Source organism: Bos grunniens, chromosome 5 (genome assembly GCF_055505025.1).
Source record: "Bos grunniens cultivar Pamir isolate PY7600 chromosome 5, Bosgru_T2T1.0, whole genome shotgun sequence".
Lineage (NCBI taxonomy): Eukaryota > Metazoa > Chordata > Mammalia > Artiodactyla > Bovidae > Bos > Bos grunniens.
In genome coordinates this window covers 110,411,247-110,438,038 of record NC_141169.1, presented here as the reverse complement: position 1 = coordinate 110,438,038, position 26,792 = coordinate 110,411,247, and the positions used below count along the sequence as shown (strand labels likewise).

The 26,792-nt window shown below is 42.1% G+C and overlaps 1 protein-coding gene across 17 annotated transcripts in view; it reads right to left on the bottom strand.

Annotated features, from left to right (window-relative positions):
- BCL2L13 (BCL2 like 13) overlaps nucleotides 1–26,792 on the bottom strand; it is a 50,572-nt gene that overhangs the window by 19,071 nt on the left and 4,709 nt on the right. For 9 of the 17 annotated variants that reach the window (XM_086402682.1, XM_086402690.1, XM_086402684.1 and 6 more), the window contains exons 2-4: nucleotides 22,990–23,160; nucleotides 5,859–5,966; nucleotides 2,884–3,040 (exon numbers count right to left, since the gene is read on the bottom strand). In XM_086402682.1, the coding sequence (XP_086258808.1) occupies nucleotides 2,884–3,040; nucleotides 5,859–5,966; nucleotides 22,990–23,110 (386 nt within the window). In that variant the 5' untranslated portion in view covers nucleotides 23,111–23,160. The remainder of the gene's footprint in view (nucleotides 1–2,883; nucleotides 3,041–5,858; nucleotides 5,967–22,989; nucleotides 23,161–26,792) is intronic. The other 8 variants (XM_086402692.1, XM_086402689.1, XM_086402691.1 and 5 more) reach the window with 4 other exon arrangements.

Below are 26,792 nucleotides of genomic sequence, written 5' to 3'. Positions count from 1 at the left end.
ACCCACCTTTTGTGGGCAAAGAATTAACACACATGTTAAAAAAAGGAGAGGAATCTTGCTTTTAAAGGATTGTAAAATTCACTCCAAAGGCATTTTCTGCTTTGAACAACCTGATCACTTCAGTCTTTTGAACAGTTAAGACTTATAACAGGTACACTTCCTGGTAGCTTACTGTGATGTTTTACATTTTAATACATTTGTGCTTTATATATCCTAGTACACACTAGGAAACTGAAGCTCAGAAAAGCTAAGAGACTATCCTAAATCCACAGAGATGGCAAAGAGCAACACAGAATAGGAATTCACACCCAATGAGCTCTGGCTCCAAAGGCCACAAGGTCCCTGTTTTGAATCAGGGTTTTGACATGGTCACGATGGCAGTGATGCCCCTGGTAGCTGGCCAGCATCTGGACTGCAACGGGAGAGGAACCACCGGATGGCAGAGACTCGCTAAGAAAAAAGACCCTACGATAGCTCACCAATGATTTCTGTAATGGATACAGGTTAAAACTAGAATATTTTTAACACACTGAGTTAAATACAATGTATTTTAAAATCTACATTTAATTTTTTTACACAGCTGCTAGAAAATGTCAAGTTACATACGTGTGACCTTCATTTCCCGTTGGACAGCGCACAGGTCTGGACGTTACACAGAACAGCTCTGACACACGTGTGGCCCTCTTCTGTAAGTCTGTGCGACAGCGTACCACCGGGACACTGAAGTACCAAGACCATGGGTGGCCCTTCCAGTAAGATATTATGTACGACCTTCCTGCTGTCACATTTCCACTGAAGTACCCGGAGAACAGCTGGAAGACTTGGGCCGACACTGGACTCCAGCAAACAGGCTACCATCTGCTGCCCACGTGCTCCCTGCAGCTCTACTTGGGCATTCAGTCCCTTCACGTCCTTTCCTGAACTGAACTGTCTGCTGCTGCTGGGCGGCACAGGGGTCCTGACGGGGAGTTTATCAGGCTAAATGACGTTAGCATCCGCCAGAATGAAACATGATTTGAAACGCTGTATGTACACACATATATGCACATTAGAAATTCAGCAGATTAAAACACTCCAAGGGAAATTGAAACACAGAAAACAAGCAGCCTGAAAAACCAGCCCGATCTAATGAGCGACCTGACTCTGCAAAGAAGACGACTGAGGGGAGGAACTTTTTAAATTTAAAGATCTTTCTTTTTTGCCATGCTGTGAGGCTTGCAGGATCTTAGGGATTGAAGCTGTACCCTTGGTAGTGAAACTGCAAAGTCTAACCACTGGACAGCCAGGACAATTTGGGGAAAAAAACCTTCAAATTGCTGGTGCTTGGCTATGTGAAGAGTTCACAATTAATTTTCTACTTCAACAAAACTGGAGGAATAAGTGGTATTTTCTACCTTAAAAGATACTGCCACCAACCTGTATAATACTTGTAGTTCACCATCAGTTATTCTCAAGGTATTAGTAACTTTTTAGAGTTGTTAAGCTACTGGGAAAACAAAACAAATATTCACCCAAGACTGTATTTTTTAAAAATATAATTTACTTTGCAGTGAAAAGGTACCATCTTTTCCTGTAGATCATGAAAAGGACTCCGAAAACATATAATCCTGTCCTTCACGTAATTGTACATATATAAAACTATACTGTTTCTCAGAGAACTAATAATATCCCAGTAAAGTTAAAATTAACACAGAAACTGAGATAGAGGGAAATGATTGATACAAATAATCTGCATCAAGGTTGGGAACAGGTTTTGTCTCATGCTTCTCAGTTACTTTAATCCCAGTCCTAACCACTTTTGTAAGTTTTCTATGTTTATTTTGGCCAAAAAGCAGGTTTCTTCAAATCTAAGATGAAATCTCCACACATAAACTAAATCAAAGTACGGCTCCTCTTGCGTCAGAAGCTTGGAAATTGCATGACCGCGCCCGCCCCCAACAAACACTCCATAAGCCACTGCTGGGCTGCACCTCCACATTTTCTGTGGAAGTTGTAATTCCCACACCCAGGATCTTGTCCCCACATTTATTTTTAAAACTTTCTATGTATAAAGTTAAGAAAATCTAGATATGATTTTCATTTCACTGTTTCCTATGTATAGTTTGGATTTTTACATTTACTCATGTCACTAGAATATGAAGAAACAAACGGAATTCACCTTAAACCCAAATTGCTTCCTTCTAACAAATGGCAACATACACACTTTGCTTTGTCAAGGTAAGGGATCACCTACTACAACAGTGACTTGGCACCTGAATATTGGCCCTTTTAGTAAAGGAACCGTCTTCACCTTGTGTTAACTGCAGTCAATCTTTATTAAGACAGACATTTTTTTTCTAATTCATACCAATTTCTTAACAACTCTAAGCAAAGAATTAAGGAAAAGGAATTTTTAAGATTTTCAATAAATGACTTGGCTTTCTGCTAATAGACTTTCACGATGAGCTTCTTGCTTCTGGCTGACAGCTGGAAGAGAAGTTCCCACAGCAGGAGTGTGGCAGAAGCACCACGGGCAGGTGTGCAACCCAAAGCTGAGCCACATCCGGGCGCCCCAAGCTGACACAACGCCAACCCCACCGTACAGTGTGTGAGACCCAGCCATTCCAGTCATGCTGGCCAGGACAGTGGTGGTAAAAAGTGGTTAGGACCAGTGAAACAGCCTGCAGTTACAACCAGGGAAAGCATCTGTTGAAACCAGACAGTCCAACAAATAAACACAGTCAAATTCATGCTGGAACAATTACATCACTGCTCAAAATGAAAAAGGAGAGGATTAGGGAAAGCAAAAAAGGAAAAAATGAAGGCAAGTGAGAAAAGCGACACTGTTCACCTAAATAAGGCCTTCAGAGCGTGGAGCGGTGGGGACTTGCCCGAGGCACTCACCGGCTGAGCAGCGTCTGCAAGGCCCCGAGCAGAGGCGCCCGCAGCTCCTGCGCCGCCTTCTCCCCGAGGTGGGCCAGGCAGTCCTCCACGGAGCTGTCCGGGTTCGCGGGGCTGAACACGGGCGAGGTGTGGCGGTCGAAGCCTGTGCTGGCAAAGGCTGAAGAAGCAAAAGGTGCACCCTCATGAATGAGCAGGTGAGAAGTTGTGCTATAAGCCCAGGGGGTTAGGATGCGGACTACTGGGAACCATAGCATAGTGTAAGCCACTGAAAACGTCAGACGATCGTTACTGGGCATTAATCTTTCTTTCAAGAGGCCCTATTTAAAGATTTTCTTAAAGAAAGATTTTTATGGAAAATCTCAGTTTCAAGAGAAGAAAAGGGCTAACATGACATGTCAAAATGCTCAGACCAGCTTTGTGAATGACTGCAGACCCGTTCCAACCAAGATGGCGAAGGAGAGCCTCTCCCAGCCCATCACCCAGGGGGGTCTGACGATTTGTTTTCACCTCTAGAAATGTGGCTCTTCTTAAACCAGATTCTCATCAGTTTTTCCCCCTCAGAGGACCTCGTGACCTTCATTCTCTTTCAGAGCAAACTTTTAAACTCACAGTCATGCACTCTGCCCACCCACAGAGCCAGCCCCTCCTCCATTCCTCACTCCCTGTTACACAGACGCAGCCCTGCTCTGACTGCAGTAATAATCCATGCTGGTCCAGGGAGCAGACAGGACATATAACCCCTGGTTGTGGGGACAAGCGGCGTGCTGTCCTGGGAATCTGCCCTGCATCCTGTTTGAAGCATCAATCAGTTAAATGTAAGGAAAGGAAAATAAAAGAAGATTAATGTTAAGTTTCTAATTTTCTATAAATTTATACTTATATTCTTTCCTTACTAACAGGGAGCTGATTTATACACATGATTTCTATTTCTTCTTTTTAAAAATTACTGGGCAGGGAATTCCCTGGTCCACTGCTGCTGCTGCTAAGTCGCTTCAGTCGTGTCCGACTCTGTGCGACCCCACAGACGGCAGCCCCCCAGGCTCCTCTCTCCCTGTGATTCTCCAGGCAAGAATACTGGAGTGGGTTGCCAATTCCTTCTCCACTGCATGCATGCATGCTAAGTCGCTTCAGCTGTACCCGACTCTGTGCGAGCGCAGGGACAGCAGCTCACCAAGCTCCGCTGTCCACAGGGTTCTCCAGCAGGAATACTGGAGTGGGTTGCCAGTTCCTTCTCCTCCTTGGTCCACTAGTTCCAACCAATACTTTCACTGCCAGTGGCCTAGATTTAGATTTGATCCCTAGTTGGAGAACTATGATCCTACAAGCAGTGAGGGGAAGCAAATCAAATCAATCAAATCCCATCAATACGATCCATTCATAATCCAATCTAATCGATCTGAATTAATCCCATCAATAAATCAAGTAAATCCAGGCAATGCTACTGCACAATTAGTGTAACACAGTATGTTGCCAACATAACTTTCATATGCACTGAGAAGCCAAAAATGCATGTGATTTTTTATTAAAACATCTGCTCTACTGCGGTAGCCTGAGAGCAGACCCACAGTGTCTCTGAGGTGCCTGTTGCCAGCTCCAACCTGCTCTAGCCACCCTATCTCACCTGAGGGGGAGGGGAAAAAACCCAGAAATCGGCGTGAAGTTCTCAGTCCAGAGGCATAAGCCCACTGAAGACTGAGATCTACCACAGGGTCCCAGAGAGCTTCCCCCTCCCCACAGCCCACCACCACCTCACTAAACACTAATTTACAACAGTCCCTGTTATTCAGTCAAATCAAATCAATCCGATCCCATTCCATCAAATCAATCAAAATCAAATCACTCAAATAAGTAAATAAAATCTTATCAAATCAAACACGTGGGTATGTGTGGATGACCCTTGAAAACACTGCTAAGTGACAGAAGCCAGTCACAAGCTGCTGCTCAGTGTGTGACTCCACGTACATACAGACCCTGACAGGAAAATGTATGGAGACAGGAAGCAGATTAGTTGGGGATGATATGGCTGGGGGAGCGGGGGCAGATGGGAAGTCACTGTTACCTTCTACAGGGTTTCTTTTGGGGATGTGAACAATGTTCCAATTTTAGACTGTGGTGATGGCTGTACAATTCTGTGATTATACTAACCACTGAACTGTATACCTTTAAATGGATAAATTTTTGGTATATATCTCAATAAAGCTGCAAAAATTATTTATGGAAAGTAAAGGAAGATATAACCCAGGGCTGCTCTGGTGGTACAGTGGTTAAGAATCCGCCTGCCACGCAGGGGACATGAGTTCAATCCCTGGTCTGGGAAAATTCTACATGCCACAGAGCAACTGGGCCCCTGCTCCGCAACTGTAGCCTGCGCTCTGTAGTAAGAGAAGGCACCACAGTGAAGAGCACGCCTTCTCACCATAACTAGAGACAGCCTGTGTGCAGCCACGAAGACCCAACAGAGCCAAGAGTAAAATAAAAATAATTAAAAAAAAAAAAAACCCAAATGCTTCTCTCCACAAATAAGGGAAAGACTGAGTAAATCTTCGTTTGATATATGGATTTTTAAAGTTTACGATTTAATGTTAAGCACAAAGTCTGTGCCATAAAATCACAGGCACAGTGCTGCGACCACCATCTACAGTACATCCATGAGAAGGAAGGCAGCACACTGACAGCTCTCTCTCTAACGTTATTAATATAAAGATAACAAATCACACTGAACGGAAAGTACCTTAACATGACTGTTTAATCCAATACTTAACACCAGAAAAGGGTCCATCTCATCTGCTGCGTATATTTTAGAAACTTATCAATATAAACAGATCCCCCAGGAAAGGAAAAGGTACCTTCTAGTTTCACCACTATAATCCTAGACCCAAGGAGTTATGTAATGCTGTGAACACTTGACTGTAAAAAAACGAATGAAACCACACCAACAGAGCCACTAATTAACTAGGAAATAAGAATAAAGAGACCTTCAGAAATTTCTTTGTCCAGGGATTTGAGCTCTTCTTCAATTTCAATTTTAACTTTTAATAAAACTTCTTGATCCAGAGATTGTGAAACTGTATCTTGCTGAACCCCTGAAAGCAACAAGAAAGGTTACAGAAAACATTAGAACATGGATAGGATGTTTAAGCATTAAGTCAGAAAGTACAAAATCAAAACTCATTATCATGGCCAAGGGCTAGGAGAACTGTAAAAATGAGGAGGCTGAGGCCAGGCAGGTTGCACCACTAGCCCACCCCTGGAGGAGCCGTGACTGGAGCTCAGGCCTCAGGCCAGTGTGAGGACAGAACCACCAATTCAGCCTGCGTCCCGTCTTCCGGTTGGGCTGCTAGGAAGAAGACAGCTCAGAAACATTTCTGACATAATAGAGAAGAAAACCTGAAAGGTTATCATGTTCCCTTACCTTCGTATCTTCATGCAAACTGCGTTCCAAGAGAAGGCCCATGATCAACAAAGCATTTGTATCTTCCAACTTAGGAAAACCACGAACACAACCAAGTGTGAGGCAAAAGCTACTCTCACGCAGTAAAAGGAAAGAAGGGCTTGGTCTGTAGCACACAAAGGAGAACAGAGGAAGCTAACCAAAATAAAACTCAGATCCTCAAAAGGGTTTCTGTCGTGGGAAATATACAATTCCTTAGGTATTTGTACCAGAAATGCAACAGAAAGGATCCCCTCGTGGTCCCGGTTAATATATATCTGGTTAAATGACATTTGATTGAACATTTCTGCCTATGTAAATATCTTAGTTGAAACTACATAAATAAAAATTTTAAAACATTACCTACAACAATATGCTACTAAGCAACCGATGGATCACTGAAGAAATCAAAATGGAAATAAAAATACCTGGAGACAAGTGAAAATGGAAACACAACAACCCCAAATCCATGGATTAAAGATTTATAAGACCTGAAACCATAAAATTCTAGAAGAAAACAGGCAGTATGCACTTTGACATGGATCTCAGCATTTTTTTGGCTATGTCTCCTCAGGCAAGGGAACAAAAGCAAAAATGAACAAATGGGACTTCATCAAACTAAAAAGCCTTCGCATGGTGAAAAAAACCATGTGCAAAGTATAAAGGCAGCCTAATGAATAGAAGATATTTGCAAACAATAACATCTGGCATATATAAAGAACACATACAGCTAGACATTAAAAAAAAAACAACCAAACAGAAAAGCCTCAATTTAAATTGGGCAGAGGACCTCAATAGGTATTTCCAAAGAAGACACAAAGATGCCACCAGGCACATGAAAAGATGTTCAACATCACTAATTACCCGGAAAATGCAAGTCAAAGCCACATTGAGATTAACGCCTCACACCTGTCAAAGCATCTATTACCAAAGAGGCAGTAAATAACAAACACTGACAAGGTGTTACACTGTCGTCAAAATGGAGATGATACCTGTGGCTGTTTAACTGATACAGTCAATACAGAAACCAATACAGAGGCTCCTCAAAAAGTTAAAAACAGACCACCATAGTATCCAACAATTCCACCTCCAGATATCATGCTGAAGAAAATAATTCAAAAAGATCCAAGTGTGTGTGTATATATATATGGCTTCCCTTGTTGGCTCAGCTGGTAAAGAATAGGCCTGCAATGTGGGAGACCCCGGTTCGATCCCTGGGTTGGGAAGATCCCCTGGAGAAAGGAAAGGTTACCCACTCCAGTATTCTGGCCTGGAGAATTTACACACATACACACACACACACACACACACACACACACACCCCCCCCAAAGAAATGCAAAAAGGCAAAATGATTGATTGCCTGAGGAGATACAAATAGCTGAGAAAAGAAGAGAAGCAAAATGGAAAGGAGAAAGGGAAAGCTATACCCATTTGAATGCAGAGTTCCAAAGAACAGCAAGGAGAGATAAGAAAGCCTTCCTCAGTGATCAATATGAAGAAATAGATGAAAATAATAGAATGGGAAAGACTAGAGATCTCTTCAAGAAAATCAGAGATATCAAGAGAACATTTCATGCAAAGATGGGCACAATAAAGGACAGAAATGGTATGGACTTGACAGAAGCAAAAGATATTAAGAAGAGGTGGCAAGAATACACAGAAGAACTATACAAAAAAGATCTTCATGACCCAGATAACCATGATAGTGAGATCACTCAGCTAGAGCCTGACATCCTGGAATGTGAAGTCAAGTGGTCCTTAGCAAGCGTCACTATGAACAAAGCTAGTAGAGGGAATGGAATTCCAGCTGAGCTATTTCAAATCCTCAAAGATATTGTGAAAGTGCTGCACTCAATATACCAGCAAATTTGGAAAACTCAGCAGTGGCCACAGGACTGGAAAAGGTCAGTTTTCATTCCAATCCCAAAGAAAGGCAATGCCAAAGACTGCTCAAACTACCACACAATTGCACTCATCTCACACGCTAGTAAAGTAATGCTCAAAATTCTCCAAGCCAGGCTTCAACAGTTTGTGAACTGTGAACTTCCAGATGTTCAAGCTGGATTTAGAAAAGGCAGAGGAACCAGAGATCAAATTGTCAACATACGATGGATCATCAGAAAAGCAAGAGAGTTCCAGAAAAACATCCAGTTCTGCTTTATTGACTACACCAAAGCCTTTGACTGTGTGGATCACAACAAACTGTGGAAAATTCTTAAAGAGATGGGAATACCAGACCACCTGACCTGCCTCCTGAGAAATCTGTATGCAGGTCAGGAAGCAACAGTTAGAACTGGACATGGAACAACAGACTGGTTACAAATAGGAAAAGGAATATGTCAAGGCTGTATACTGTCACCCTGCTTATGAGTACATCATGAGCAATGCTGGGCTGGATGAAGCACAAGCTGGAATCAAGATTGCTGGGAGAAATATCAATAACCTCAGATATGCAGATGACACCACCTTTATGGCAAAAAGCAAAGAAGAACTAAAGAGCCTCTTGATGAAAGTGAAAGAGGAGAGTGAAAAAGTTGGCTTAAAACTGAACATTCAGAAAACTAAGATCATGGCATCTGGTCCCATCACTTCATGGCAAATAGAGAAACAATGGAAACAGTGACAGACTTTATTTTCTTGGGCTCCAAAATCACTGCAGATGGTGACTGCACCCATGAAATTAAAAGACACTTGCTCCTTGGAAGAAAAGCTATGACCAACCTAGACAGCATTTAATTAAAAAGCAGACATTACTTTGCCAACAAAGGTCTGTCTAGTCAAAGGTATGGTTTTTCCAGTGATCACGTATGGATGTGAGAGTCGGACTATAAATACTGAAACGGATGAGATGGTTGGATGAGTCTGTTTCTGTTTTGTTACATTTGTTCATTTGTTTCGTTTTTTAGATTCCATATATAAGTGAAATCATACGGTATTTGTCTTTGTCTGACTTCCTTCACTTACCATAATACCCTCTAGGTCCATCCATGTTGTCACAGATGGCAGGATTTCCTTCTTTTTTAGTGGCTGAACAGTTCAGTTCAGTCGCTCAGTCGTGTCCGACTCTTTTCGACCCCATGGGTCCCAAGGCCTCCCTGTCTATCACCAACTCCCTGAGTTTACTCAAACTCACGTCTATTGAGTTGGTGATGCCATCCAACCATCTCATCCACTTCAGTGTTCTTGCCTTGAGAAGCCCATGAACAGTATGAAAGGCTGAACAGTATTCCGTCATGTATGTGCGCCACACCTTCTTTATCCATTGATTCGTCTGCTGATGGACACTTAGGGTGTTCCCATGCTTAATTATTGTCAATAGTGCTGCAGTGAGCATGGGTGTGTGTGTATCAGTTCAGCTCAGTTGCTCAGTCGTGTCCAACTCTTTGCGACTCTTTCAGACCCTTTGAACTGAACCTAACTGAACTGTTCAGCCACTAAAAAGAATGAAATCCTGCCATCTGTGACAACATGGATGGGCCTAGAGGATATCATGCTAAGTGCAAGAAGTCAGACAAAGACAAATACCATATGATTTCACTTATAAATGGAATCTAAAAAACAAAACAAGTGAACAAATATAACAAAACAGAAACAGACTCATAGAGAACCAACAGGTAGCTACCAGAAGGGAGAGGGGTGGGGATGATAAAAAAAAAAAGAATGCCGATTAGCCTGCTTGTGGCGATCACTTCACAATCAATGTTTATATGAAACCATCACACTGTACACCTTAAATACATGCAATTTTTGTTAATGATTCTTAATAAAGTTGGTAAGTTTTTAAATTACATAAAACAAAAACAATCTTATGCAAAATTTCAAGACAATGTATCCTATGAGGAGGGTAATCTTTATAAATTCTCGTCAAGCATAAAAATCTATCTTGGCGTATGGGCTTTTTGTTTTATTCTGGTAAAATACACCTAACAAATTTTACCATCTTTATCATTTTTAAGTCTACAGTTCAGTGGTATTAAATACATTCATAATGTTGTGCAGCCATCACTGCCATACACCTCCAGAACTCTTCATTTTGTAAAACTGAAACTTCAGACCCATTAAACAGTAACTCTCCATGACCTCCTCTCTTCAGCCCTTGACAACCATCACTGTGCTTTTGCTATAGAATTCTGACTACTCAAAGTACTTTACCTAAGTGCAATCAGACAGCGTTTGTATGTCAGGGACTAGCTTAGTTCACTTACAGACAGACTTATAATAAATTAAAGTTGGTTATAATTAAAACAGGCTTTCCTTTTTAAAGTAATTTGTAGTTCAGATGGCTCTACAATGGCACTAATATAATTACACTAGTCAGTAAAGTGACTTCTAGAATATATGCAACATTATTAAAATAAGGCAAACACAAATCAGAAAATTATTGTGGGTCGATCATTTCTTTCGAAGAAATTCTCTCTCTTCCTTCTGGCTTTCTGGAAGGCATCTCGATAGAAGGGAAGGAAAGCTTTCCTGCCAAGCACTCCAGTTCATTACCCAGGACCTCAGGCAAGGAAAACAGCCTTCTTGAACCTGTACTGTTACTGAAACAGGGAAACAATACCTGCCACAAAGGGAAGCTGTCAAGGGCAAAGAGATAAGCAAGTTAAGTTTCACCACATCAAAAATGCTCAATAAAGGGCTTCTCTTGTGGTCCAGGGGTTGAGTCCGCCTGCCAATGCAGGGGACGTGAGTTAAGTCCCTGGTCCAGGAGGATGCCACGTGCTGCAGAGCAGCTGAGTCCGCGCACCCCAAGTGCTGAGCCTGCACCTAGAGCCGGTGTTCTGGGCGAGGAGCCCAAGCACCGCGACTGGAGAGCAGCCCCCCGCTCACCGCAGCTAGAGAAGAGCCCGCTCAAGGCACCAAAGGCCCAGCACAGCCAACAAATCAACATCACTTAAAAAAAGCGCTACAGACAATGACCCCACTCACCACCCCTTCCAAATCTCTAAACGTTGTTAACATTGCACAGTGTGCACAGAATCAGCTCACCATGGATTTCTAATTAACGATGTTCACACAGAACCTGCTTTCAGTACACTCAAAGTCTGGACCAGCAGGAACAACCTTCAGTTTACATAAAGCCAAAGCATCTGTTTTAACACCAGCAGTTACTCTTGTTCTCCAACTGCTGCAACAGAGAACAGCCTAGGGCTTAATATCAATTGATCTAAAACTAAAATGTATCTTTTCCTGAACACATGTCCAACAGAATTTAATTAATTTATATCAAAAAATGCAGAAGAAAAGTTAACTTTTTAACTCTAAGGGTACACTTCACAATAAATTCGTCTGAGACATTTCACCAGGAAGCTACAGTCCTAAATACCAGAAGGTCCCTGGTGTTCTACCTTTCCCAACGTGACCTATCTCTAAGGGACTTGACTTCAAACTTTCTCCAGGCTCAAATAATCTCTGCCATGCTCAACAATGTAAGAATTTTGGTCAGTCACTGCCATGAGCTACAGCGAACACAGTGCTTTTAACAAAAATTCTTCAAACATAATTCCACAACAGAAGCAGAGTAAACACCAGGCTGAAAAGCTTGAGTCAGCCCTTTAAGTTATGCAAAATCATCTCAAACTCAACATCTGCTAGCTTGCTCCTGACCTGTCCTTACTCAGAAACAGACTCTTGCCAGTCAATACAGCCTGCCAGGTAAACTTTTTATAAGGTTTCCTCACATAAGAGGCAGTCCCTCCATTCCACACATTCTAGAATTTATCCTCAAATTAAGCTGGATCATCAGAAAAATCCCCAGACAGTATCAACTATCTGTTTCAACTGAGTGCACTTTAGTGTCATTTCCTTAGCTTTTATCCAGAATTCCACAAAAAGACAAAAGTTTTGAAATGTAACACTGTATTTGATATTGACAGTTTCTACTGCATTTCTTTGTGTCCTATGTAATAAAGCTCTACGTGAAAAACAATTCTCTTAAAGAATAACATTCCCCTTAAAATAGCATAGCTTCTTCTGGGAACTAAATATAGTAGTTCCCTTTGTGGTTTCAGCTAACCGCATCAGCCACGGTCCCAAATACTGCACAGAAAATTTTAGAAACAAAACTCATTAATTTTACACTGCACACCATTCTGTCTAATGTAATGAAATCTGGTGGGGTCCTGAGACCTGAGTCATAGCCAGCATGTCCAGACCATGTAAGCTACCCACCCATTAGTACAGAACACGCAGCGTCTGGTGGTAGGCGGCACCACCCGAGAATCCTGGAGCACACTCCCATGGACAGGGGGAGCTACTGCCCACCTCCACTTTGCTTTGGCTTTGCCTCAGAACCAAGTTCACTGCTCAACGCTGAGATGACTGCACAGGACCCTACAGAAACGTACCTGTGATCCACTGCTCCCACTATGGAAATGTACAGTCTTCCTATTCTGATTCCATTACAACTTACTTCCATTATGTTCTAATTATAAGCCACATTAAATGATACATGGTGTAAAATTTAAAAAAATTAATTCCTCTTCCCACCCAGTAGGAACTCACTGCCAATTTACTTACTAACAAAAAAAGACATTTTTACCTAACCTGGACTCTTCCTTTTCCTGGTTATTTAGTTCTGTCCACCCTGCAAGAACCAATTTCTCTTTTTTTGGTGATGCCAAATGGCTTGCAGGATCTCAGTTCCCTGACCAGGGATTGAACCAGGCCCTCAGGAGTGAAAGCGCCAAGTCCTCACCACTGGACCACAAGGGAACTCCCTGCAAGGACCAATTTAAGTCTACTTCACTGACTACTTACGTATCATTGACACTGAACATGTGTATCATTTAACCTGTGCCTCACAGTTCAATACTTAAATATACACTGTCTTGTACCTATGATTTTGTAGTTTATTATCATTAGTCTGACCTGATTACAAACTATTTGAGCTAGTCCCTTGGTCCTAGACTTATGTCAAGTAAAGACTAAAAAAACACACAAATACTTGACATCAACAGCTGTCACTGTCTCTGTGATGAAGACTCAAAGGATTACAACGTATAACCCAACAACCTTGCTGGGAAGAAGGGACACAAGAAAGGAGGCAACAGAATGAAACTTATTAACAGATTCAGAGGGATTTGTAAAAGTTATCAGCATATTTTGAGGCTACCTCAAATATTTTAAAAAGTTAAAAGAAATAAATAAAATGAGTAGTCCTTTACTGGAAGAGAGTAGGAACACAGGCCAACCACATACACAGGCCAGTAACGAGAACATTTACGGTGCCAGCCTGTGACGGAGGAGACCGCAGAGGAGGGATGGCAAGAGTAAGACCTCAATCACCAGCTCACGCTCACGAGGGGCTTCACCAACGTCTGGATCACAGAACTTTAGATCTGAAAAGGTCAAGGTTAGTCCACCCATCTCATACGAAGAATATGGGACTTAGTAAATTTAGATGACTTGCCCAGGCACAAATAAATTATACAGAAATCAGATTAGAAAGTAGATATTCTGATAAGAAACATTATTACTAAATTCAAAAACATGATTACAATTTCTGAAGTATAATGAATGAAAAATAAGGAATATATGAATGCTTTATTTGCCATCTGCCTCTTTTAGGAAAATCTGCATGCCTAAAACATATACACATCCCCACACCCATCACACCACTCCCAATTCCACCACCATGCCACAAAGAAAATGACAATAATGTCTTGGTTACCATATGCCTCATCCTGTCAGATTAAAGAAAAGCAGCTGATTAAAGGCATACCTATTCTCATGAGACTAATGTGACGCTAATTACACACGACAAGTTGTCATACTTGATAATAAGCCATGTGGAAAACCTAAACCAGTAAAAAGTCTACTGCTGTCAGGATACAAAAGGCTATTTCTTCAGCTAACCCATGACATAGACAGATTCACTGATTTTCTTTTAATCAACCCCCACTCCACCCTGACTTCGAAAAAAAACAGAGCTATACACAGGACCAATGCAGCATAAATCCTGCACTATAAATCCAGAAAAATATTTCAAAGATAAACAAACTTTATCACACTTAAATTCCACCCACCTCAATGTCAAAGAAAGGGTCAGGTGACTCAGCAACCATCATATTCCAGCCCCAGAATGCACTCAAAATGAGTATCAGATCAACAAGCTTAGAAAAGTTTTATGTATGGCCTAGACCTCTGAGAGCAAGAATGTTTTCTAAATCTATGGTTCCCCAAACTGGGGCACATTAGAAGTACCAAGAGAATATTAAACAATATTGAAGCAATAATTAAAGATACAGATTCCCAGGCCCCATGGAGCACCTGGTTCAGCAGGTGTGGGGCAGTGCTCCATGATCTTTGTTTTGACAGGAATGCAGATGTTCAGACTAGACAAGAAAGTCAAGTGAGCATCCACTCAAAGTCCGGGTTCATAGTACTCAGGATCAAACATCTCCTGTTCCTTATATAAAGACTCGAGAAGAAACTTAAAAAGCGCACATCCCCAGAAAGAGGGAACTGAACCAGAACCTGGGGTCACATAAGACTGGCCTGAAAGCTGACCTGAGATGGTGATACTCCCCAAACTGACCTATGGAGTCAGTGCAATCCCATCAAAATTCCAACTGCCTCTGGGAATGGACAAGACAGTCCTGAAATTCAAACACAACTGCAAAAGACAGAACATGGTCAAAGCAATTTTGAAAAAGAACAAGGTTGAAGGATTACTCATACTTCACAATTTCAAAACTTACTACAAAGCTGTAAGCAGTCAACATAATGTGGTAATGGTGTAAGAACTGACATATAAACAAGTCGAATCTGAGAGCCAGAAATAAACCCATATATTTAAGGTCAACTGATTTTTTATAAGGGTAAAAAGATATTCAATGAAGAAAACTATAGCCTTTACAACAAATGGCGCTGGAACAACTTGATATTCCCACATAAAAGGATGAATCTGGACCCCACACTTCACATAAGAAAATTAATTCAACAGACAATAAGGTGCTACTGTACAGCGCAGGGAACTACACCCAATCTCCTGGGAGAAATCATAATGGAAAAGAACATAAAAAAATAATGTATATATGTGTAACTAACTCACTTTGTTGTACAGCAGAAATTAGCACAACATTGTCAATCAACTAACTTCAATTTTTTAAATTTTTAAAAATTCCTAAATGGTAATAAAAAAATTAATTCAAAATGGATCAAAGATCTAAATTTAAGAGCTAAAAAGTGTAAAGCTCTTAGAAGTAAACCGGTGAAAATGTGTGTGACCCTGGATTAGGCAACTGTTTCTTAGATACAATACCAAAAAACTAGAAATCAAAGAAAACATAAACAAGATTCTATAAAAATTTAAAACTTCTACATGTCCAAGAAAACACAAAGCACAAAATCGAAGACACCATCTGCAACTATATATATATATATATCTATCTCTTTCTTGTAAGGGTCTGCTATAAAGAATTCTTACAATTTAACAACAGAAAGACAAATAACCCAATTTTAAAATGGACAAAGTATATGAATATTTCTCCAATTATACAAATGGCCAGTAAGCACATGAAAAGATGTTCAGCATCTTTAGACATTAAGTGAAAGAAAGTGAAGTCGCTCAGTCGTGTCCAACTCTTTGCGACCCCGTGGACTGTCGCCCACCAGTCTCCTCCATCCATGGGATTCTCCAGGCAAGAATATTGCAAATTAAAAGCACAGAGAGCTATCACTGTACACCACCAGGATAGCTATAAGCAAAAAAATATGGACAATAGGGACTGCTCTAGCAGTCCAGTGGCTAGGGGTCTGTGCTCCCAATGAGGGGGCGTGGGTTCAATCCCGGGTCAGGGAACTAGACACCACATGCCTCAACTCTGCACTCGGCCAACTAGGGCCCTGTGCTGCCAGATCAGTGAAGAATATTTTAAAACAAACAGCAAATTTGGTAAAGAAGCAGAGAACGGGAACCCCCATGTACTGCTGGTGGGAACAGTACAGCCGCTTTAGAACACAGCTTAGTAGTTTCTAACAAAGCTAAACATACTCTTACCGTAAGACCTAGCAATCATGCTCCTTTGTATTATCCAAGTGAGTTAAAAACTTACATATATACAAAAGCTGCACAGGATGTTTATCAGAGTTTTATATGTAACTGCCAAAACTTGGAAGTAACCAAGATGTTCTTCAATAGGTGAATGGATAAACAAACTGTGGTACATCCACACAATGAAATATTACTCAGCAATAAAAAGAAATGAGCTATCACAAGGAGATACCACTTCTTATTCATTAGGAGAACTGCGACAAAAGGGCAGAAAACAGCAATGTTGGTGAGGGTGTGGTGAAATCAGAACCCCTGTGCACTGCTGACCGGACGGTAAAATAACGCAGCAACTGGGGGGGAAAGGCTGGCACGTGCTCAGAACACTTAAATGTAGGATGGCCCAGCCATTTCACAACTGGCTATCTGCCCAAGAGAACGGCAAGCTGACACTCAGACCATTCATGCACCGATTCCCATCACTGCGTTATTCACCACCGTCAAAGTAGAGATAACCCAATGTCTACCAGCCAGATGAATGGGTAAACAAAACAAGCTTTCTACACACAAGGCAACATGAGTCAGCCTTAAAAAGGAGTAAAAGTCTGAAAAACGCTGCAACACAGGTGACCCTTACAGACACGACGCTAAGCAAAACAAGCTGGACACAATAGGACAGACACTGTGCGATTTCACTCCAATGAGACTCAGAGACCGGAGGAGAACAGTGTGTGCTGAGGGGGGGACGGGTGAGTAGAATGGGGGATTAGTGTTTTAACAGCTGAATGAATATCCAGCCAGCACCACGACGACATGCATTCGACAGTCACATTACTAATTAGCAGACACGAACCTACTCTCCTTCCTAACCTAAGACACGTCTTATTGAATCCCTATTAATGACTACAACATCAAGGTGTTCTGTATTAACACAAGCAAAGTTGAACGTAACAAGTTCTTACTTGGGATCACATACACAAATCAGCGGGACTTCTGCTAGTCAGAATATATATAACGTTGAACTTATTCAACACGAACTAATGGAGTCCAGTCGAGCTGACAATTTCTGGAAAAGCACAGAGTTAACTATTTAAGGAGAAGTTATGTACCCAGCACATGACTCACTGAGGAAAAAATGAAAGCCATTTCATGTGACAGAAATCTTGAGTAATGATAGGGCCACCTTCTTTAGCCTCCTCTTCTCACACCTATTGCTTCATGAACTTGGAACCAAACCCTAACCACACTGCACCACTGCACGCTGCAGAGGCTCTATTTGTAGGAGCACGCGCAGAAGGGAGCTCTCCTCAGGCTTTAGGTAACAAACTGGAGAGCAAGGCAGCAGAGAGAGCGATTAGAGCCCAAGTTTCCCACCCCCCCCCCCCCCCGCCCCGAAGAGGTTAGCACACACATTTGCATACGATACTGTGTACTTGGGCTTAAGGAAACAATACAAGGATAACAACCAAATTTCAAAACCAAAACAGAAACATCAAAGCAGGTAAACCTCTCAGATCCTACAAGATTTGGGTAGGAAAAAAGTTCTATGCTCAAGCAGAAAGAAAAAAAAAGATTAACACAGGCTTATATAGATGCGTAGGTCTTTACAAACTTAATAAATCACAGGGCTTGAAAAGGCCTGGTTTTTGTGGACCATGAAGTTTGTTACAGTTAAAAAATATCGTGAATAAGTGGAATCTGGGTAGATGGGAACATATGTATGTATTTGAGTAACCAACTCATCTAGTTTGCCCGGGACTTTCCCAGTTTTACTCAAGCCTGGGCAAACTGGACAGCTGGTCACCCTAATGTGCACACAGGGCAGATACACTAATGAGGACAGGAGTCTAGGCTGCAATAATAAAGCGGTGGCTTCAGCAACTTAACCCAAAGGTGCCCCCCTCCTGTGTGCGCCGTATCTAATCTGGGGACTGGAGGCAAGAAGCCTGTGCCCTACAGTGACTCAGCAGCCCCGCCTGAGGGTGGCGGTGCTCTCCGGAGACTGCATCCTCAGGAACACCCCTTCCCCTTGAATCAGCCTACACACACCACAGGCAAGGGAAGCACGGGGAGAAGGCACACTGGCCCTTAAATGCCACAGCCTGGCAGTAACACAGGCCCCGACACCCGAGTTTCACCGGCTGGGACCAGTCTCATGGCCCTGCTTAGATGCAATTTCCTTCATGCCTCAGATAGAAAGGGAAGCAGGTCTGGGGAATCATCAGGAACCACTGTCACAGGAAATCCAGAAAAACATCCACTTCTGCTTCACTGACTATGCAAAAGCCTGTGACTGTGTGGATCACAAGAAACTGGAAAATTCTTAAAGAGATGGGAATACCAGACCACCTTACCTGCCTCCTGAGAAATCTGTATGTAGGTCAAGAAGCAACAGTTAGAACTGGACATGAAACAACAGATGGGTTCAAAATTGGGAAAGGAGTACAACAAGGCTGAATATTGTCACCTGCTTATTTAATATATGCAGAGTAATTCAAGCGAAATCCTGGGCTGGATAAATCACAGGCTGGAATCAAGATTGCTGCGAGAAACATCAACAACCTCAGATATGCAGATAACACCACCCTAAAGGCAAAAAGTATACGAACTAAAGTCTCTTGATGAGGATGAAAGAGGAGAGTGAAAAAGCTGGCTTAAAACTCAAAAACCAAGATCATGGCATCTGGTCCCACCACTTCATGGCAAACAGATAGGGAAAAGTGGAAACACTGACAGATTTTATTTTCTTGGGCTCCAAAATCACTTCGGACAGTGCTGCAGCCATGAAATTAAAGATGCTTGCTCCTTGGAAGGAAAGCTATGACAAACCTAGACAGCGTATTAAAAACCAGAGACATCACTTTACCAACGAAGTTTTGTTGAGTCAAAGCTATTGTTTTTCCAGTAGTCATGTACGGATGTGAAAGCTGGACCATAAAGAAAGCTGAGTGCTTAAGAATGGATGCTTTTGAACTGTGGTGCTGGAGAAGACTCTTGAGAGTCCCTTGGATCAAACCAGTCAATCCTAAAGGATATCAACCCTGAATATTCATTGCAAGGACTGATGCTGAAGCTCCAATACTTTGGCCACCTGATATAAAGAGCCGACTCACTGGAAAAGACTGTGATGCTGGGAAAGACTGAGGGAATGAGGAGAAGATGAGTTAACAGATGATGAGATGGTTAGATGGCATCCCTGACTCAACAGACATGAGTTTGAGCAGCTCCGGGAGGTAGTGAAGGACAGGAAAGCCTAGTGTGCTGAGGTCCACGGGCCTGCAGAGTCAGACACGACTTAGCACCGGAACAACGGTCACGGGGCAACTCAGCTCAAGTGAAAAACTAACAGGACTAAGAATGGCTCACGGACAGTCTAAAGCAACAGCAGCCAGGAGACGCAACAGGTAATGGGGTCTTCTGTGGGGGAGACTGAGGGAAAAAGAGCACCTGTGGGTTCCTGCTGTGAGAGGTAATGTAAGGAAGGGCAGCGTGCTTGTGGCCTTCAAATTACATGATGGAGAACACAGGAAAAGAAGGAGAAAAGTCAGGAGACATTTCTTTCAAATCCTGAGGCAGGATTTAAAGGAAAATGGGAGAATCGTCACAAAACTGTAACGGTTAATAATAGTAGACAAAGAAAGAGGGAAAGAAAGAGGAAGGAAGCAGAGATGAGAGTTAAAGGATGACTCTAATGTTTCAAGCCTGGAGAGCAGGTGGTTAAGACTCTGCATTTCCAATGCAGGGGGTGTGGGTTCAATTCCTGATCTGGGAACTGAGATCCCACCTGCCGCATAGCATGGCCAAAAGAAAGGAAGCAATTATCTGAAAAAAGACCAATTAGTCTGTCTGGGACTTACTCACTTGGCTGAATCTGGGGTGCTGAGGTCAACACTGAAAAATTACTATCCCTGCTATGCTAACTGAGATTCTACTGACAATGACCTCAATCAGGTGTTACATGAAACAAGGGATGGCTTTCACGGCACGTAAACTGGAGGGGTGGGCGGCTGGGAGGGGTGGGCTGCAGGAGCCCCAGCGTCCCTGTGTGTGCCCAGCATGACAACTGAAGGCGAACGTCCTCTGATCGAGCCCTCTCCACGGCTGGCAATGAAATAACTAGGCAGGTGCAGCGGCCACATGACTGCTCGCTCCTTTTTGGTTCTGCAGTTTGACTCTGGACAATTTACAAAGGTAAATAACCGTTAGAGGAGGGGGGAAGCAACATGCAGAACGGCTTTTCACTACCCTCTCTACAAATCATGTGCTGAAAAAAAAAATAAATCATGTGCTGAGTTACCAGACCCACTGCAGGTTGAGCACATGCAGACAGATGGCAGATGCCACCCAGCACCCGTGTACAGGGTGTGTGCCTGCCAAGAGTCAGGTATCATTCTCCCAGCCTATTTATTATATTGGGAATACTGGGACTTCCTGGCAGTCCAGTGCTTAGGACTCTGCACTTTCAATTTGAGGTCGGCAGGGTGGGGGCAGGTAGATCCAATATAACCAGTAAACCAGTATACAGTATAACCAGTAAAGTTATACTGGTCACTGAAATGATGCAATTGACTGAAAATTACAGATATCACTGAAGTATGATATGTAGTGAGGCTTGCTAAAAGCGAAATTATGTTTTGTGAAGCTGCTTTTGAAAATACGACCTCAAGTTAGGTGTGAGAGAAACAACTGTAAAAGATCAGAGGGGAAAAAATCATGAAAATCTAGAACGTCTCTTCACTGAAACTACAAGTGCTTCTGCGCGCTTTCTCCACTTTAAGCATAAATTTTAAAGTGCACGTAACAGGTATGGAAGTACAGCCTATGGAGAAAGAGGACCTGGAATTCCAACCAGCAGACTCATATTCAGAAGAAAACTGCCTTACCACACAGCAAAATTACCAAGTAAATGTACATTTATTAACATTTTAATTGCAATTTCTTATAACCACCACTTTGTTTAGAATTCCTTCTTGCCTTGACTTCTTCAGTAAAAGCCCTACTACCAGTGTGAGGGACCTGGATAAAAGGGGTCCTATGGTAAACCAAAAACTGTGTCGCAGTCTATCAATGTTTGAAAACATGGAAACATTCAGACATGCAATAATGGAGACACAATACAGAAACATGTAAACATGATAAAATGGTGGGGAAAAAGATCACCATAATCACTGTAACCACTTATCACAACTATTTGAAAACTTTGCAGTAGTGCTCACTCGTGTCCACTTTTTGTGACCCCATAGACGGCAGCCCGCCAGGCTCCTCCGTCCATGGGATTCTCCAGGCAAGAACACTGGAGTGGGTTGCCATTTCCTTCTCCAGGGATCTTCCTGATCCAGGGGTCAAACCCGTGTCTCTCTAATCTCCTGCATGGCAGGCGGGTTCCTCACTACTAGTGCCACCTGGGAAGCTCTTAACAACTATGTGAACACTGAGCAATATCGGAAGACAACACAAAGTAAGACAGCTGCTGAGTTTGGTGAAATAATAAATTAAATACTTGAAATATTATTTAAATATTTAAGCAATAAATAAAATTTTAGTAGGAAAAAAATTTTCTTTTATGGTGTCTTCGAAGCTATTTTGATATAATTTTGTGTAAACAGCTACTGAGCTCAGTGAATTCAAAATATGATTCAATGTTTAAAACACAACACACCCTCGAATTATATGTCAGCATTTACAAGCTCTGTTAAGACATCTCTGGTCATCCCTATAGTTGGAATGGCTACAGGAGCCCATCTTTTCTGAATCACAACAGGAAACTTTCTTGAGCTAAAATAGCAGCAGATAAGAACTACCTCCAGAGCTACAGTAAAATCTGTGATGAGAATATTTAAGAAGATGATGTTATATATTAATGAGGAAGACTAGTTCAGACTCTAATAAGCTTTGTCTGCCAAGTTAAAATATACACAACTCCACAATACAAAGAATTGTGCTAAAAACTCTCTAAGCCTGAGAGATTAATCCCGTTTAAATCTAACATCCTCACTACTATATAAAGAATAGATAAAGAAGGACCTGCTGTACAGCACAGAGAACTATGCTCAGTATTTTGTAACAACCTAGAAGATGGAAGAGTCTGAAAAAGAACTGACATGTGTCTATAACCGAATCACTGCTGCACACCTGAAGCTAACACAGCACTGTAAATAAACTACACTTCGATCAAAAAAACTTAATATCCTTGAAGAAACATAATTCTAAGAGCTTGTTATAAACTTCAAAAATAATTATTTAATTCTAATCTATATCCTGTTAAGTAGGAAATCTCTAAAGGCAGATGTAGTTCTATTTATTACATGTATTTAGTATGTTTTTTACCTCTACGAATGGCAGTCATTCAAAATATTGAGCTCGTGGGCCTCCCCTGGTGGTCCAGGGGTTAAGAATCCATGCTTCCACTGCAAGGGGCACAGGTTCAATCCCTGGTTAGGGAACTAAGATCTCTTAAACCAAGTGGTGCAACCAAAAAAAAAAATCAAGTTGTTAAAAAAAAATTAAAAGTCATGCTTCTGGGAATGGATCAGGGGTTGGGAAGGGACAGAGTGAAGGGTTAGTCTTTAAGAGCTGACAGCATTATTCAGACTCACAGCCACGGCTATACAGTGCTGAGACCCACATTTTGGTACACATTAATTATTACTACTTAATTCAACCACAAGCCAAAGACGATACCTTGGGGTGAGGAAGCAGGCTGCTCCTGCAGCTTCTCCTGAGAGAGGAGTCCCAAGTAGCTGAGAACCACGTACTTCGTTTCATAGTGAAATCCTAGAGGCACGGTAGTTGAGGACGCCATGGGGGTGGCCGGCAGAGCTCCGAAAATGTCTACTTACAGATGTACAAAACCTAAAACCAGAAGAGTATTTTTTTAGGGTACAGTTCATTACACGCCAGGATGTCCCGGGTGGCCCATGGCTGGGAATCCACCTTGCAACACAGGGGACTTGGTTCCATCCCGGGCGGGGAACTAAGAGGCCACATGCCTCAGGGGCAACTGAGCTCACAACACAACTAGAGCCCAACTCCAGAGTCCCTGCGCTGTACCGGAATATCCTGAGTGCCGCAACTGAGACGTGATGCAGTCAAGTAAACACAGAGTTTCTTTTTTAAAGTTTGCTACATGCCAATACATTCTCCCATTAACTCCAATCATTCAACTAATACCAAAATAAACATTCCTCAGACTTATCCTTGGTAATCTTTAAAAAACGTAACTTCAGTTTACTTACAGTAGGAATGCATGTATTCAGATTTCAGGTCAAAAGCACACTTCCCTTTCTATCTCCCCCAGTTACCCTACTTTCACCTGTGTGGCAAGAACAGCAGCTCTGCCCTCTCTTTATGCTGCACCACGCCCCCAGCCAGTACGTCTCATTCTTCTACTATTAAAGCCTTCATATTCCAGCAGGGTCCATGGTGCACAGCTGCAGGTGACATCTCTCGTTTCCTCCACAGCTTCGTGTGCCATACAACTAGTCTGAGCCCGAGCAGTGAGAGAAGCAGCTGTGTGTGCAGTGGGGTGGTGGCGGGTCCTCTCCTTGCAGACTTCCTCTCACCTCCTCTCTGGACTTGAAATGTGACGATGGCAGACACCTCCAGGGGGCAGCACAAGACAGGAGAGACCTGGGCCCCTGAATGACGCTGCAGAGCACAGCCGCTCTGCCCACTTTTACTGCCCGCCTCTGAACTCTTCCTCAAGTCAATTTTATTCTGATTCTCTTCAGGAGGTACTTTAACTTGTACCCTAATCAGTGCGAGTCCAACTCCACTTCTCCACCTGGACCCAACTGTTTTACCTACCACGTACCCCTGTTTTAAAGACCTATTCTTTTGGCAACTTTCAAATATATCATGCAGAATTATATATACTATGTTCACCAGGCTGTAAGTTACAAACTCAGGATTTATTTATATCGTAATCAGTTTGTATCTTTTAACTCCTACTATGTATCTTAATAGTCACTGCAAACCAAAGTGTTTTATTAAGGTTTCCAAATAATTGTTTTCTACTTAAAGCAATGATACAGACTATTTTAAGATCTTAAGAAATATCTGATAAAAGAAAAACATTCAGATAACCCACAACAGGAAAGAGAGACAGGGAATGTTGACAAAATATAAGATCTGTACTGCTGCTGCTGCTAAGTTGCTTCAGTCATGTCCAACTCTGTGTGACCCCATAGACGGCAGCCCACCAGGCTCCCCCGTCCCTGGGATTCTCCAGGCAAGAACACTGGAGTGGGTTGCCATTTCCTACTCCAATGGATGAAAGTGAAAAGTGAAAGTGAAGTCGCTCAGTCTGTCCAACTCTTCGCGACCCCATGGATTGTAGCCCACCAGGCTCCTCCATCCATGGGATTTTCCAGGCAAGAGTACTGGAGTGGGGTGCCATTGTACTAAACTAAGATAAATGAATAAACAACGAAACAAAGTATGGAGAATTTGAAATACACAGAATAAAAGGATGACTATATAAAGAGATTAAAAAGAATGAACATAAAAGTCTGGTTTCAAGGGGAGAAAGGAGTCTGAGAACAGAGACAAAAGGTCTGACAATTCTTGAATTTTGTCACAATGAAAGAGACTTAAGCATGCTTACATTCAGTGAAAGCCAATTAGAAATAAAAAGAGAGCAAGGAATAAATTAGTAAGTAAAGTTCCGAAAGAGAGGAGAACAGAGGAAATCAATAACAAAATTTAACCTTTGAAAAGTCTCAGTTGTTTTTGTTAAGAGGAAAAAAGAAGTACTCATCTTCTGAATAATGCTTTAAATTTAAAAATAAATGAATTTTCTAGAATTTGTTATAATCAAATTTCTTGTATTTATCCAGGCACCCCAATGCAGCACTATTTACAATAACCAAGCCACGGAAGCAACCTAATGTCCACTGACAGAGGAATGGATAAAAATGATGTGGTGTTTACACAGACACACACACACACGTGTGCATGCATGGACTGGAATATTACTCAGCCATAAAAAAGAATGAAATAATGCCATTTGCAGCAACACAGATGCACCTAGAGATTACTACACTAAGTGAAATAATTCAGAAAGAGGAAGACTAATGGCATATGACATTACACGTGGAATCTAAAATATGACACAAATGAGCTCGTCTACGAAACAGAAACAGGCTGGCAGTGGCCGAGGGGCGGAGGGAGGGGCGGACTGGATCGGGACTGTGGGGTTTGCAGATGCGAACTACGCTATAATGGATCAACAACAAGGTCCTAGTGTACAGCGCGAGGAAGCATGTTCCCCGTGATAAATCACGATGGAAAAGAATGTGTACGTGTGCACAGCAATCACTCTGATGTACAGCAGAAATTACCGCATAGAACACCTGACTGGTTCAGTTGGGAAAAGAGTACAAGGCTGTATATTGTCACCCTGCTTACTTAACTTCTATGCAGAGTACATCATGTGAAATGCCATGCTGGATGAATCACAAGCTGAAATCAGGATTGCTGGGAGAACTATCAACAACCTCAGATATGCATATACCACTCAAATAGAAGAACTGAAGAGGAATAAAGCCTTTTGATGGGAGTGAAAAAGGAGAGTGAAAAAGCTGGCTTAAAACTCAACATTCAAAAAACTAAGATCATGGCGTTTGGTCCCATCACTTCATGGCAAATGGAAGGGGGAAAAGTGAAAACAGATTTTATTTTCTGGGACTTCAAAATTACTTCGGACGGCGACTGCAGCCATGAAATTAAAAGACACTTGATCCTTGGAAGGAAAGCTATGATAAACCTAGACAGCATATTAAAAAGCAGAGACATCACTTTGCCGACAAAAGTCCATCTAGTCACAGCTATGTTTTTCCAGTAGTCATGATGGATGTGAAAGCTGGACCATAAACAAGGCTGAGCGCTGAAGAATTAATGCTTTCAAACTGTGGTGCTGGAGAAGACTCTTGAGAATCCCTTGGACTGCAAGGAGAACAAAGCAGTCAATTCTAAAGGAAATCAACCCTGAATATTCACTGGAAGGACTGATGCTGAAGCTCCAATACTTTGGCCACTTGATGCAAAGAGCCAATTCATTGGAAAAGACCCCGATGCTGGGAAAGATTGAAGGCAAAAGGAGAAGGGGGTGAAGGAGGATGAGATAGTTAGACAGCATCACCTATTCAACGAACATGAATTTGAGCTAACTCCAGGAGATAGTGAAGGACAGGAGCCTGGTGTGCTGCAGTCCATGAGGTCGAAAAGAGCTGGACTGACTTAGCTACTGAACAACAACAGAAATTCCACAATATTGGGAATTCCCTGGTGGTCCAGTGGTTAGGATTTGGAGCTTTCACTGCCCTGGCCCAGGTTCAATCCCTGGTTGGGGAACTAGATCCCACAAGCCACATGGTGTGGGAAGAAAAGAGAAAGAAATTAACACAACATTGTAAATCAACTATACTACAATAAAATGAATTCTTGGAAAAATTCCTTATATTTATCAGAAATCCACATCTCTG